The sequence below is a fragment of the Mustelus asterias genome, chromosome 21, assembly GCF_964213995.1.
Source record: "Mustelus asterias chromosome 21, sMusAst1.hap1.1, whole genome shotgun sequence".
Classification (NCBI taxonomy): domain Eukaryota; kingdom Metazoa; phylum Chordata; class Chondrichthyes; order Carcharhiniformes; family Triakidae; genus Mustelus; species Mustelus asterias.
Window position 1 is genome coordinate 74,227,786 of NC_135821.1, and position 14,576 is coordinate 74,242,361.

At 46.3% G+C, this 14,576-nt stretch overlaps 1 protein-coding gene across 1 annotated transcript in view; it reads left to right on the forward strand.

The window, feature by feature from the left end:
* LOC144509413 (discoidin, CUB and LCCL domain-containing protein 1) overlaps positions 1 to 14,576 on the forward strand; it is a 147,560-nt gene that overhangs the window by 16,703 nt on the left and 116,281 nt on the right. Inside the window, exon 2 of the mRNA XM_078238258.1 lies at positions 8,472 to 8,696. Coding sequence (XP_078094384.1) covers positions 8,472 to 8,696 — 225 coding nt within the window. The remainder of the gene's footprint in view (positions 1 to 8,471; positions 8,697 to 14,576) is intronic.

The window sequence follows — 14,576 nt, forward strand, 5'->3', positions numbered from 1 at the left end:
TTCATCAGATGACTGGAGAGTTGGGTTCACAAACAGGGCATATATAGACACAGACTTAATTGCAAGATAATGGTTGGAAAGCGAGTCTTTACAGGTAATCAAGTCTTTACAGGTACAGACAGTGCGAGTGGAAAGAGGGAGAATGACAGGTTAAAGAGATGTGGATTGTCTCAAGCCTGGACAGGATTTTGCACGCCCAAGCCAAATGGTGGAGGTTACAATGGTCGTAGCGTCAGAACTGTCGATCGATGAGTCGAGCGCCATATCCTATTCCTATGAGGCCTCTTTCAATGTCTATAGATGGAATTTCACCCTAAACATGTTAAAGATGCCATCCTCTACAGATAAGCTCTCCGCATACACAGGATCTGCTCAGATGAGGAGGAATGCAACAGACACCTACAGACACTGAAAGATGCCCTCATAGGAACAGGATATGGCGTTTGACTCATCAATCGACAGTTCCGACGCGCCACAGCGAAAAACTGCACCGACCTCCTCAGAAGATAAACACGGGACACAGCGGACAGAGTACCCTTCGTCGTCCAGTACTTCCCCAGAGCGGAGAAGCTATGACATCTTCTTCAGAGCCTTCAACATGTCATCGATGAAGACGAACATCTCGCCAAGGTCATCCCCACACCCCTACTACTTGCCTTCAAACAACTGCGCAACCTCAAACAGACCATTGTCCGCAGCAAACTACCCAGCCTTCAGGAGAACAGTGATCACGACACCACACAACCCTGCCACAGCAACCTCTGCAAGACGTGCTGGATCATCGACACGGATGCCATTATCACACGTGAGAACACCATCCACAGTACATACTCATGCGACTCGGCCAACGTTGTCTACCTGATACGCTGCAGGAAAGGATGTCCCGAGGCATGGTACATTGGGGAAACCATGCAGATGCTACGACAATGGATGAATGGACACCGCTCGACAATCACCAGGCAGGAGTGTTCTCTTCCTGTCGGGGAACACTTCAGCAGTCACGGGCATTCAGCCTCCGATCTTCGGCTAAGCATTCTCCAAGATAGCCTTCACGACACACGACAACGCAGAGTCGCTGAGCAGAAACTGATAGCCAAGTTCCGCACACATGAGGATGGCATCAACCGGGATCTTGGGTTCATGTCACACTATGTGTAACCCCCACTATTTGGCCTGGGCTTGCAAAATCCTACTAACTGTCCTGGCTTGAGGCAATTCACACCTCTTTAACCTGTGATTAAACCTCTCTCCACATGCATTGTCTGTACCTGTAAAGACTTGATTACCTGTAAAGACTCGCATTCCAACCATTATCTTGCAATTGAGTTTGTGTCTATATATGCCCTGTTTGTGAACCCAACTCTCCACTCACCTGTTGAAGGAGCAGCGCTCCGAACGTTCGTGCTACCAAATAAACCTGTTGGACTTTAATCTGGTGTTGAGAGACCTCTAGAAGGACAGGAACAGCAGATACATGGGAACACCATTACCTGCAAGTTCCCCTCCAACCCTCATACCATCCTGACAAGGAAATATGTCACTGTTCCTTCACTGTCATTGGATCAAAATCCTGGAACTCGCATTGTGGGTGTGCCTACACTACAGGGAGTGCAACGGTTCAAGAAGGCAGATCACCACCATCTTCTCAAGGGTAAATAGTGATCCATGGAATAGAATCCCTACCTCACAGAAGCAGGCCATTCAGCCCATCGACTCTGTATCAACCATAATCCCACCCGGGCCCTATTCCCGCAACCCCACACATTTACCCTGCTACTCCTTCTGACACTAAGAGGCAATTTAGCATGACCAATCAATCTAACCCGCACATCTTTGGAAGGAAACCGGAGCACCCGGAGGAAACCCACGCAGACACAGGGGGAATGTGCAAACATCACACAGACAGTGACCTAAGGCCAGAATTGGCACTTTTGCACTGATATAGCCTCTTGACAATGTCTTCTGCCACTCCCTGGGATTTCCATTAAATCTAGTTTGGAAATGACTGGGATAAAATCATATTGCCACTCAGATTACACTTCTTGTGCATTTCATGAGGCAATAAAGTGATCGTATGTTGAGTGTTGCTGTCGCTTGTTGCAACTTGTCCATTTGACAACTATAAAGCAAATCGTCATATTGCTCACTCGTTGAAAACCAATTAATAATGTAAATGTTGGATTGCTCTTACCTGTAAAGCCTGGCTTGTGCACAAGTTGCTTAACCTGAATTTCAGGCGCAGCATCAAAGGTTGACCATTAATGACCTTTAAATTACTGTCAAGATTGCTGTTTATTCAATGCTTTTTTACTGCTCAATATTTCACAATATAAGCTGATGTGGTCTCCACATCCCTCAGTGATGAAGTGCTGCCAATGGCATTGGTAAAGAAAGGGTTGTAACCAAAGTCTTGCTGCCTGTACAAGTCAAAGTCACTGTGACAATGGCAGTGCCCGCCTGTACAGACTTCCTCCCCATCTAGTTTGCAAAGACTATGACCAGGGGGTGTAAGGGAAGACGGGGGAGAGCACATCAATCTTTGGATGTTGCTGAATCCATCCTGCAGTAAAAGCTGAGTGAATTTAAAATGCTGGGAACTGGTTTACATTAAGGAACCGTCTCTGATTATTTATTCGTGTCACAAGTAGGCTTACATTAACACTGCAATGAAGTTACTGTGAAACTCCCCTAGTCATAGTGGCACAGTGGTTAGCACTGCTGCCTCACAGCACCAGGGACCCGGGTTCAGTTCCGGACTTGGGTCACTGTCTGTGTGGAGTTTGCAAGTTCTCCCCGTGTCTGCGTGGGTTTCCTCCGGGTGCTCCAGTTTTCTCCCACAGTCCAAAGATGTGCGAGTTAGGTTGATTGGCCAGGCTAAATTGCTCCTTAGTGTCAGGGGAACTAGCTAGGGTAAATACATGGGGTTATGGGGATAGGGTCTGAGTGAGATTGTGATCGGTGCAGACTTGATGGGCCAAATGCCTCCTTCTGCACTGTAGGATTCTATCGTTCTATGGTTCTAGTGCGCCTGTTCGGGTACATTGAGGGGTAGTTTAGCATGACCAATGCACCTAACCAGCACACCTTTGGACTATGGGAGGAAACCAGAGCGCCCGAAGGAAACCCACGCAGACACAGGGAGAACGTGCAAACTCCACACAGACAGTGACCCAAGCTGGGAACTGAACCTGGGTCCCTGGCACTGTGAGGTAGCTTTGCTAACCACTGTGCCACCTGTAATCTAAGTGAGGATAAAACACATCAGTCCAACTAAAACTCTGTGCCTGATTCAGCTTGGGGTGTAATAATTTTTCCAGTGCAAAGAAACACACTTGTGAACAACCCTCACAAAACACATTAAAAAGTTGCTGAAAAGTGGGACATGTTGTCAAAGTTTTTTGTTTTACACTCATCAGACAAACACAAGATTTCCAAATAAAACGCTTGATAGAAGCGATATAAATTCATACAGAGGGATTCACTCTCTACAAACACAAGGAAAAGATTCAAGCCTTGCGCCTTTTTGAATTATGCAGGAGCTTGGGGAGCCTGTAGTTTCCCATTGGCTGAAGTGTTGTTATTGAGAGAACAATCAGAATTGACTTACTAACCAATTAGCACCCGTTGCAGCACAAATTATTGTTGATTGATTGAAATTTGACATTCTTGCGTTTGTCCTGATGAATGTGAGATGAAAAGTTCAGCAACAGGGCTGTGTTTTCAGCAACATTCAAGTTGCTTGTCAGACCAAGCAACGTAAGAAAAGTGTAAGAAGCCACCAGTTTGAACAGATGTGACAAAATAGATACTGTGTGACCAGGCTCTGTATCGTGTCTGGAACAAATGAGTATTCCTGTACAATGCGGTTGGTCTGGACGATCGTTCCCTGGAATGCAGAGAGCTGTAAAGTGCCTCATCTGAAGATGAGATGCTATTCCTCTTGTTTGCGTTCGGCTTCACTGGGACATTGTGGCAGACCGAGGATAGAAATGTGGGCATGAGGGCAAGACGGTGAGTTGGGATAGCAAGCAACAGGAAGGTCGGGGGTCAAGCTGGCAGACAGAGGGAAGTATTCCGCAAAACATTGACCCAGCCTGTGTTTAGTCTCCCCGATGTAGACGAGACCGCGTCGGGAACAGCAAATTGGAAGAAGTGCAAGTGAAACCCGCTTAACCCTGTTGGGGGCCTTGGGCAGTGAGGAGAGAAGAGGGGCAGGTGTTACATCCCTTGTGATTGCGTGGGAAGGTTCTGTGGGAAGGGGAATGAGATGCTGGGAATGACGGATGAATGGATCAGGGACCCTATCATGGTTCTGGGAAGGAGAGGAAGGGGTCAAAGTTTAAAGTTTATTTATTAGTCACAAGCAATGAAGTTAGTGTGAAATTCCCCTAGTCGCCACATCTTGGCGCCTGTTCGGGTCAATGCACCCAACCAGCACGTCTTCCAGACTGTGGGAGGAAACCAGAGCACCCGGAGGAAACCCACATGGACATGGGGAGAACGTGCAGACTCCACATAGACAGTGACCCAAGCTGGGAATCGAACCCGGGTCCCTGGCACTGTGAAGCAGCAGTGCTAACCACTCTGCCACCGTGCTGCCCCGTCAGGACAGAGGTATGGGAAATTGGTCAGATATGATTGAATACCCAGTCAACCACAGTGGGGGGGAGAGGAGGTGCAGGGGGGGCGCGGGGGGTGGGGGGAGGGTAGCCTCGGCACAGGAAAAGGACAGACATGTCAGAAATGCGGTTTTGAAAGGTGGGCATCATCAAAACAGATGCAACGGAGGCAGAGAAACCGGGCAAAAGGGACGGAGTCCTTACAGGAAGCCGTAGTCAAGATAGCTGCGGGAGTCGGTAGGCTTGTAATAAATATTGGTCCATAGTCTATCGCCAGAAAAGTCAGGGAAAGGAAGGGAAGTGTCAGAGATGGACCATGTGAAGGTGAAAGGGGGGTGGAAATTAGAAGCAAAGTTGGTAAGTTTTTCCAGATTCAGACGAGAGCCTGACACGGCACCGATATAGCCAGTCTCCGATGGAATGGCTGGCATCCTCGTCACAAGGATCATGTGCAAAATGCATGTGGTGCAAGACCAAGTTTTTCCAGTGTTTCCTGGACCAGAGTCAACGAAAGAATTACTCTGCCAAAACTGAAAAGTAACATCGGCTCCAGTTGGCTTGTAACCAGCCTGCAGATTGTCATTTAAACGGCGGGTAGACATGTCAACAACGGGACCATGTTTTGCTTTTACAGAACCAATCACCGATTTAAAAACCAAACCGGATCAATGTTATGATGGCCTCAATGCAAACCTTCTAAAAATACATAGCAGTTTGGCAGCCATTCAATCCCGCTGCATAATGTTTAATTCAATTGATTCTGTCACAGGTTGTGGACATCGTTGGCAGAGTCAGGATTTGTTTCCCATCCCGATCTACCCTCGAACCGAGCGGCTTGCTCGGCCATTTCAGCGGGTGGTCAAGAGTCAACCACATTGGTTGGGGTCTAGAGTCACATGTAGGCCAGACCAGATAAAGACGGCAGATTTCCTTCCCTAAAGGGACATCAGTGAACCAGATGGGTTTTTACATTAATCAATGATAGTTTCATGGTCACCATTACTGAGACTAGTTGTCAATTCCACCAGCTGCTGTGGTGGGGATTTGTACCCATGTCTCCAGAGTAATAGCCTGACCCCCTGGATCACAAGCTCTGTGACATTTCCACAGTCTCCCCTCAAGGTTTGTGTTCTTCAATAAAAAATTCTAATTTGTATTCACAATTTGATTTCCAGACACAGGTTTCTTATGGACATCTTCAGGGAGACATGCGCAACAGTCAATTAACATAATAGTTGGTTTTGCGCCATTGTGCTTTAAGTAAAGTCACAATTTTTGCAGTCTCACACCTCCCTTGTGACATTTGTCTCATTGCAATGGGCACAACCATGCTGGCTCACCGAGCTGGTCGGTCGGCGTGGTGAGCTGGTAAGATAGGGTGAAAATTCAGGTTCTGCCTGACTTCTCGCTTCTCGCGATCTTGCTGGCACTGTTTTGCCAGTGAAATCAGCCTTACGCCCAGAAAGAAGAGGGGGGAGGGCATTGACTGTGGGGGTGGGTGGGCGGGAGTGACAGGAGATCTCCCAATGTACACTGTGTGTACACGATATACTGGAAGATCGGGTACCTGCGCAATGGCGCCCCTGGAACTCAGTGGCTGGCTTCACAGCTGAGCTGAGTCTCCACCCGCCCAACCCCCCCCCCCCCTCCCCCCACTGGCAAGAATCGCATGACGGCTTCTGTTTCGCACAGAGTGCCGTAAATTCCCATTGCTTATCTCCCATTCGACACTTGGAATTTTTTTTGAGAAAAATGCCACCCCGTATGTCTAGAGAAAAGTTATGATTTTTTAAAAAATTACGTCAAAACGGGACAATACTGCCATCCCCGGCAGGAGGTTGCACTTGGTGAGCAGTGCATGAGTTGGACTTAAAATTATTGGTCAGAATTGTACACTCCCTCACCAGCGCATTTTTAGGCAGGAGAGAGGGACAGTGTGAAATTCAAAGGACGGGATTCTCTCCAGGTTCCTGCCTGGCCCAACCACACAGCTGTTTTATGCTGGGGTGGGCAAGGCCTCAGAGGGGAATTGTCCGAATTGAAACCATTTCCCACCATTTCATGCTGATCCACTGTGGAAACAGGCCCTTCGGCCCAACTTGTCCATGCCACCCTTTTTTTTAAAAACCCCTAAGCTAATCCCAATTGCCCGCATTTGGCCCATATCCCTCTATACCCATCGTACCCATGTAACTATCTAAATGCTTTTTAAAAGATAAAATTGTACCCGCCTCTACTACTACATCTGGCAGCTTGTTCCAGACACTCACCACCCTCTGTGTGAAAAAATTGCCCCACTGGACATTTTTGTATCTCTCCCCTCTCACCTTAAACCTATGCCCTCTAGTTTTAGACTCCCCTACCTTTGGGAAAAGATATTGACTATCTACCTTGTCTATGCCCCTTATTATTTTGTAGACCTCTATAAGATCACCCCTCAGCCTCCTACGCTCCAGAGAAAAAAGTCCCAGTCTATTCAGCCTCTCCTTATAACTCAATCCATCAAGTCCCGGTAGCATCCTAGTAAATCTTTTCTGAACTCTTTCTAGTTAAATAATATCCTTTCTATAATAGGGTGACCAGAATTGCACACAGTATTCCAAGTGTGGCCTTACCAATGTCTTGTACAACTTCAACAAGACGTCCCAACACCTGTATTCAATGTTCTGACCGATGAAACCAAGCATGCCGAATGCCTTCTTCACCACTCTGTCCACCTGTGACTCCACTGTCAAGGAGCTATGAACATGTACCCCTAGATCTCTTTGTTCTGTAACTCTCTCCAACCCCCTACCATTAACTGAGTAAGTCCTGCAATGGTTCAATCTACCAAAATGCATCACCTTGCATTTGTCTAAATTAAACTCCATCTGCCATTCGTCAGCCCACTGGCTCAGTTTAAGAAGACATCCCAGCAGCACCCAGGGCAATTAGGGATGGGCAACCCAGTCAATGGTGACCACATTCCATGGGTGAAAAATTTGCAGAATTTGTTCCAGGAGCCAGGGCATGTTTTCTCTGGCTTTCTTACTGTCTTCACATATTTCTCCTCGGTGAGGTCAGGGAAGCTGTGATACCAGTATTCGTCAGCTGTCTGGAGTATACAAGATACTGGCAGTCCTTCTCCTATCAGCCTGAACTTCCTTGGCCCCCAGCTATTTACTCTCCTCCTCCAGTAGAGACATACTGATGAATCCAAACCATTGTGTGGGCTGAAAGTGTGACTGGAGTCACCCTTTACAAAGTGTCCTGCTTGACTCCATGCCAAAAGCATCTGCCAACTCCAAGCTGCCTTAACGACATCTTTACTGGGGGAGTCAACAGTGCCATGTGAACATGGTTGAATTTGTGCATTCATCTCTAGATGGTTCTTAACAAACCCAAAGAAACATTAATGAAGAATTTGTATATTTTTGCATGAATATGACTTGACTTCAGCTGGAACTTTGACGATGGACTCTGTTAAGATAACAAAGAAGATTGCACATTAATGCATACATGAAGCGTGTTTCAACTCCGCTGGAATGAAACAAGTCGGCTAACATAAACTGTGGAGAGGACAAATTACACTTCTTGAAATCGTTGCCTGGTGACTTGCATCAATAAACACAGAAGAATCTGCCGAGTATTTCCAACATTTTCTGTTTTTGCTTCAAATTTGTGACACCTTCAGTGCCTTTCTTTTTTGCCTCGAAAATAAATTCTGAACATGTTTGGGGAAAGACTTTGTTTGCTATTGTAACAAGGTTGTCCACTCTGTATAAAATGAAATAGCTAAAATAGAAATGTTATCCCGACCATTCGTGACTTGTACCTGGAGATTTATTGTGATTTTTTTCACTCTTCATTCAGGTGATGGATGTGGGCATACAGTCATTGGCCCCGAAAGTGGTACTCTGACTTCCAGGAACTACCCTGGCACCTACCCGAATCACACATTCTGTCAATGGGAGCTGCGTGTTGCATCAGGGAAGAGCATAATCCTGAGGTTGGGTGACTTGGATATTGAGTACGCAGAGGACTGTTCATCCAGTTCATTGAAAATCTATACTCCGTCATCTGCTAATGACAGCTATGGTAAGGAGCTAATGGACTGATTACATTTGTCAATGGATTTTATCCTCCAACACAAGTTTATAAATAGAACCAAGTATGTTAAGAAAATGGAGTAAGAAGTGCATTGCCATGCAGCCGTTCTGGACAGTATGAAAGCGATGGGTTTGCTGTGGCAATGTGAGATTTTGGTTGGGATACTATTTTTGATGATACATAGAGCAGTCCCATTGATGATATGAGTTATATTTTAGTGAGGGTGAATGTTTCACTGAAGTAAAAGTGATCGACTGTGAAAGCAGTCTATTAAGGGCATCCTGTTGGGTGGCACGGTGGCACAGTGGTTAGCACTGCTGCCTCACAGCATCAGGGACCCGAGTTCAATTCTGGCCTTGGGGTGACTGTCTGTATGGAGTCTGCACGTTCTACCCGTGTCTGCGTGGGTTTCCTCCGGGTGCTCCGGTTTCCTCCCACAGGCCGAAAGACGTGCTGGTTAGGTGCATTGGCCATGCTAAATTCTCCCTCAGTGTACCCGAACAGGTGCCGGAGTGTAGGGGATTTTCATAGTAACTTCATTGCAGTGTTAATATAAGCCTACTTTTGACAATAATAAAGCTGAAACCAGATGCAGGGGTTATTTATTGATTTGCGTTTCTGTTGAATCGCATTGGAAGGGCAGGGGCAGACTAGTTCCATTCAGTGACGTTTAATGAGCGTTTCTATGGACGAGGGGCCTCAGCAAGATGCCTTTGAAGGGGGGCTGGTAGATGCTGCTTCGATGTTTAGATGCCTTGAACAACTTTGTTCCTGTAAACATCAATTTCTAACTCCACTGATGACATGTGAGGTCATTTCTTTATATACAGCTGTAAAGTATTCATTAATCCCTTGTCAGATGGATTGCAACATAGTGATGCACACTTACAATCCCAACAGCAGAACAATTATTAACCCTATTTGTCCTGAAATGGTCTTTTCGATATTTACTTCTCACAGTTATTTTGGTGAATTTCTGTCTTTATCAAAGTGAAGATTGTTCCTAAGCAAAGCAAAGTAAAGATAACAAAGGGAGACTGTTCTCCCTTTGAGGGAGAGAGCTGACTGGTGGTGATTTAACCTGAGGATCACCACACCTCAGGCGAGGGGCAAGGTTGAGAAGGCGGGGCCTTCATGAATGACCTCAGCCGGTACGGGAATTGAATCCGCCCTGTGGGTATTGCTCTGTATCACTAACCAGCCATCCAGCCAATTGGGTTAAACTGACTCCCACTATAAGACATAGGAGCAGAATTAGGTCACTCGGCCCATCGAGTCTGCTCCGCCATTCAATCATGGCTGATATTCTTCTCATCCCCATTCTCCTGTCTTTTCTCCATAACCCCTGATCCCCTTATTAATCAAGAACCTATCTATCTCTGCCTAAAAGACACTCAATGACCTGGCCTCCATCGCCCTCTGCGGCAAAGAGTTCCACAGATTCACCACTCTCTGGCTGAAGAAATTCCTCCTCATCTCTGTTTTAAAGGATTGTCCCTTTAGCCTGAGGTTGTGCCCTCTGGTTCTAGTTTTTCCTACTAATGGAAACATCCTCTCCATGTCCATTCTATCCAGGCCTTGCAGTATCCTGAAAGTTTCAATAAGATCCCCCCTCATCTTGCTAAACTCCAACGAGTGCAGACCTAGAATCCTCAACCGTTCCTCAAATGACAAGCTCTTCATTCCAGGGATCATTCTTGTGAACCTCCTATGGACCCTTTCCAAGGCCAGCTCATCTTTCCTTAGATATGGGCCCCAAAACTGCTCACATTACTCCAAATGGCGTCTGACCAGAGCTTTATACAGCCTCAGAAGTACATCCCTGCTCTTGTATTCTAGCCCTCTCGACATGAATGCTAACATTGCATTTGCCTTCCTAACTGCCGACTGAACCTGCACGTTAACCTTAAGAGAATGTTGAACAATGATTCTTCAGAGTGTAGTTCAATCTTGAATTACAAGCACATATGTCAGATAAATCATGGTTATACCATTTCATGGTGGTGGGGGGGCCCAGTACTGAGCAGTTTTATCAGGTGTGAACGTGTCATGGAAAGGTTCCGCAGGGAGATGTGAGAATTAGTTATGATTTAGAATACAACAGGCATTACAAATATGCAATTGTACAACACTGTATACTAGCTGTTACCATTCCCAGCTCAGCTTCTAACCAATTGGAATTCACATCCTTCCGAGAAGATGATTTTCACTTCTTGATTTGTTCAGTGAACAGAATTTCTCAAATGTGCTGCCAGATAGTCGCTAGGTAGGAGCGCAGAAATAAGCACCAGTGAACGTTGCCTTATCTAAAGGTCAGATTCTGCTGATTCCTGTGGGCTAAAGCGTTCAACAAGTTTAAAGTTTATTTATTAATGTCACAAGTAGGCTTACATTCACACCACAATGAGGTTACTGTGAAAATCCCCTCGTCACCACACTCCGGTGCCTGTTCGGGTACACTGAGGGAGAATTTAGCGTGGACATGACTAACCAGCACGTCTTTCGGACTGTGGGAGGAAACCGGTGCACCCGGAGGAAACCCACGCAGACACGGGGAGAACGTGCAGACTCCGCACAGACAGTGACCCAAGCCAGGAATCAAACCCAGCTCCCTGGTACTATGAGCTAACCACTGTGCCACCGTGCTGCCCCGCGAAAGTTAGTACAATATTGAGTAACTTTTTTTTAATTTAATGAAGCTTGTGGTTGTTATCTCTTTTGCTAATTTCAATTAAGAAGACTGGTCACTTGCTAATGCCAAAGGTGGAAGTGAAATCAATGCAAGGACATAATTGATGTTTCATAAAGCTTAACAATGCACTGAAAAATTACACCACAGTGATAGCTGTTCCTTCACTGCTGTTCCCAGGGAAGGTCCACCACTGGCCACTTAAATGCCTGATTAGCACCTGATATGGTGGGCCTTCCCCAAAGAGGGCAACGCGAGTTTCTCTCTGGCACTGCAGCTATTGTGCAAAACCCATCACCTGAGTTAAATACTGCCCTTTGTCTGCATCCTCAGGCTAGGGAACATAGAACATAGAACATTACAGCGCAGAACAGGCCCTTCGGCCCACGATGTTGCACCGACCAGTTAAAAAAAAACTGTGACCCTCCAACCTAAACCAATTTCTTTTCGTCCATGAACCTATCTACGGATCTCTTAAACGCCCCCAAACTAGGCGCATTTACAACTGATGCTGGCAGGGCATTCCAATCCCTCACCACCCTCTGGGTAAAGAACCTACCCCTGACATCGGTTCTATAACTACCCCCCCTCAATTTAAAGCCATGCCCCCTCGTGCTGGATTTCTCCATCAGAGGAAAAAGGCTATCACTATCCATCCTATCTAAACCTCTAATCATCTTATATGTTTCAATAAGATCCCCTCTTAGCCGCCGCCTTTCCAGCGAAAACAATCCCAAATCCCTCAGCCTCTCCTCATAGGATCTCCCCTCCATACCAGGCAACATCCTGGTAAACCTCCTCTGCACCCTCTCCAAAGCCTCCACATCCTTCCTGTAATGTGGGGACCAGAACTGCACACAGTACTCCAAGTGCGGCCGCACCAGAGTTGTGTACAGTTGCAACATAACGCTACGACTCCTAAATTCAATCCCCCTACCAATAAACGCCAAGACACCATATGCCTTCTTAACAACCTTATCTACTTGATTCCCAACTTTCAGGGATCTATGCACACATACACCTAGATCCCTCTGCTCCTCCACACTATTCAAAGTCCTCCCGTTAGCCCTATACTCAACACATCTGTTATTCCTACCAAAGTGAATTACCTCACACTTCTCCGCATTAAACTCCATCCGCCACCTCTCGGCCCAACTTTGCAACCTGTCTAAGTCTTCCTGCAAACTACGACACCCTTCCTCACTGTCTACCACACCACCGACTTTGGTGTCATCAGCAAATTTGCTAATCCACCCAACTATACCCTCATCCAGATCATTAATAAATATTACAAACAGCAGTGGCCCCAAAACAGATCCCTGAGGTACACCACTTGTAACCGCACTCCATGATGAATATTTACTATCAACCACCACCCTCTGTTTCCTATCCGCTAGCCAATTCCTGATCCAATTTCCTAGATCACCCCCAATCCCATACATCTGCATTTTCTGCAGAAGCCTACCATGGTGAACCTTATCAAACGCCTTACTAAAATCCATATATACCACGTCCACTGCCTTGCCCCCATCCACCTCCTTGGTCACTTTCTCAAAAAACTCAATAAGGTTAGTAAGGCACGACCTACCTGCCACAAAACCATGCTGACTATCACCTATCAATTCATTACTCTCCAAATAACTATAAATCCTATCCCTTATAATTTTTTCCAACATCTTGCCGACAAGGGGAAAGGTTATCCAGTGCTCCTTGATTTGATTTGATTTATTATTGTCACATGTATTAACATACAGTGAAAAGTGTTGTTTCTTGCGTGCTACACAGACAAAGCATACCGTTCATAGAGAAGGAAATGAGAGAGTGCAGAATGTAGGGTGACAGACATAGCTAGGGTGGAGAGAAAGATCAACTTAATGCAACGTAGGTCCATTCAAAAGCCTGATAGCAGCAGGGAAGAAGCTGTTCTTGAGTCGGTTGGTACGTGACCTCAGACTTTTTAATCTTTTTCCCGAAGGAAGAAGGTGGAAGAGAGAATGTCCGGGGTGCGTGGGGTCCTTAATTATGCTGGCTGCTTTGCCAAGGCAGCGGGAAGTGTAGACAGAGTCAATGGATGGGAGGCTGGTTTGCGTGATGGATTGGGCTACATTCATGACCTTTTGCAGTTTCTTGCAGTCTTGGGCAGAGCAGGAGCCCATACCAAGCTGTGATACAACCAGAAAGAATGCTTTCTATGGTGCATCTGTAAAAGCTGGTGAGAGTCGTAGCTGACATGCCAAATTTCCTTAGTCTTCTGAGAAGGTAGAGGTGTTGGTGGCTTTCTTAACTATCCTTCTCCTATTTCTTAACTTTCCTTCTCGTGATTGCTACCATTAGTCCCTATTGAATGTCTGCATGCATGGACATGGAGTGAGACAGAATCAAACTCAATCACCTTTGCTATCCAATGATGAAATTCCTTGTTGACACTCACCATTCAGATAGAAGAAGACTGTTCCTTTCAAAAGAGTAAGAAGTCTCACAACACCAGGTTAAAGTGCAACAGGTTTATTTGGCAGCAAAAGCCACTAGCTTTCAGAGCGCTGCTCCTTCGTCAGGTGAGTGGGAGATCTGTTCACAAACAGGGCATATAAAGACACAAACTCAATTTACAGAATAATGATTGGAATGCGAGTCTTTACAGCTAATCAAGTCTTAAAGGTACAGACAATGTGAGTGGAGAGAGCGTTAAGCACAGGTTAAAGAGATGTGTATTGTCTCCAGACAGGACAGTTAGTGAGATTCTGCAAGTCCAGGCAAGTCGTGGGAGTTACAGATAGTGTGACATGAACCCAAGATCCCTGTTGAGGCCGTCCTCATGTGTGCGGAACTTGGCTATCAGTCTCTGCTCAGCGACTCTGCGTTGTCGTGTGTCGTGAAGGCCGCCTTGGAGAACGCTTACCCGAAGATCAGAGGCTGAATGCCCGTGACCGCTGAAGTGTTCCCCAACAGGAAGAGAACAGTCTTGCCTGATGACTGTCGAGCGGTGTTCATTCATCCGTTGTCGTAGCGTCTGCATGGTTTCCCCAATGTACCATGCCTCGGGACATCCTTTCTTGCAGCGTATCAGGTAGACAACATTGGCCGAGTTGCAAGAGTATGTACCGTGTGCCTGGTGGATGGTGTCCTCACGTGAGATGATGGCATCCACGTCGATGATCCGGCAAGTCTTGCAGAGGTTG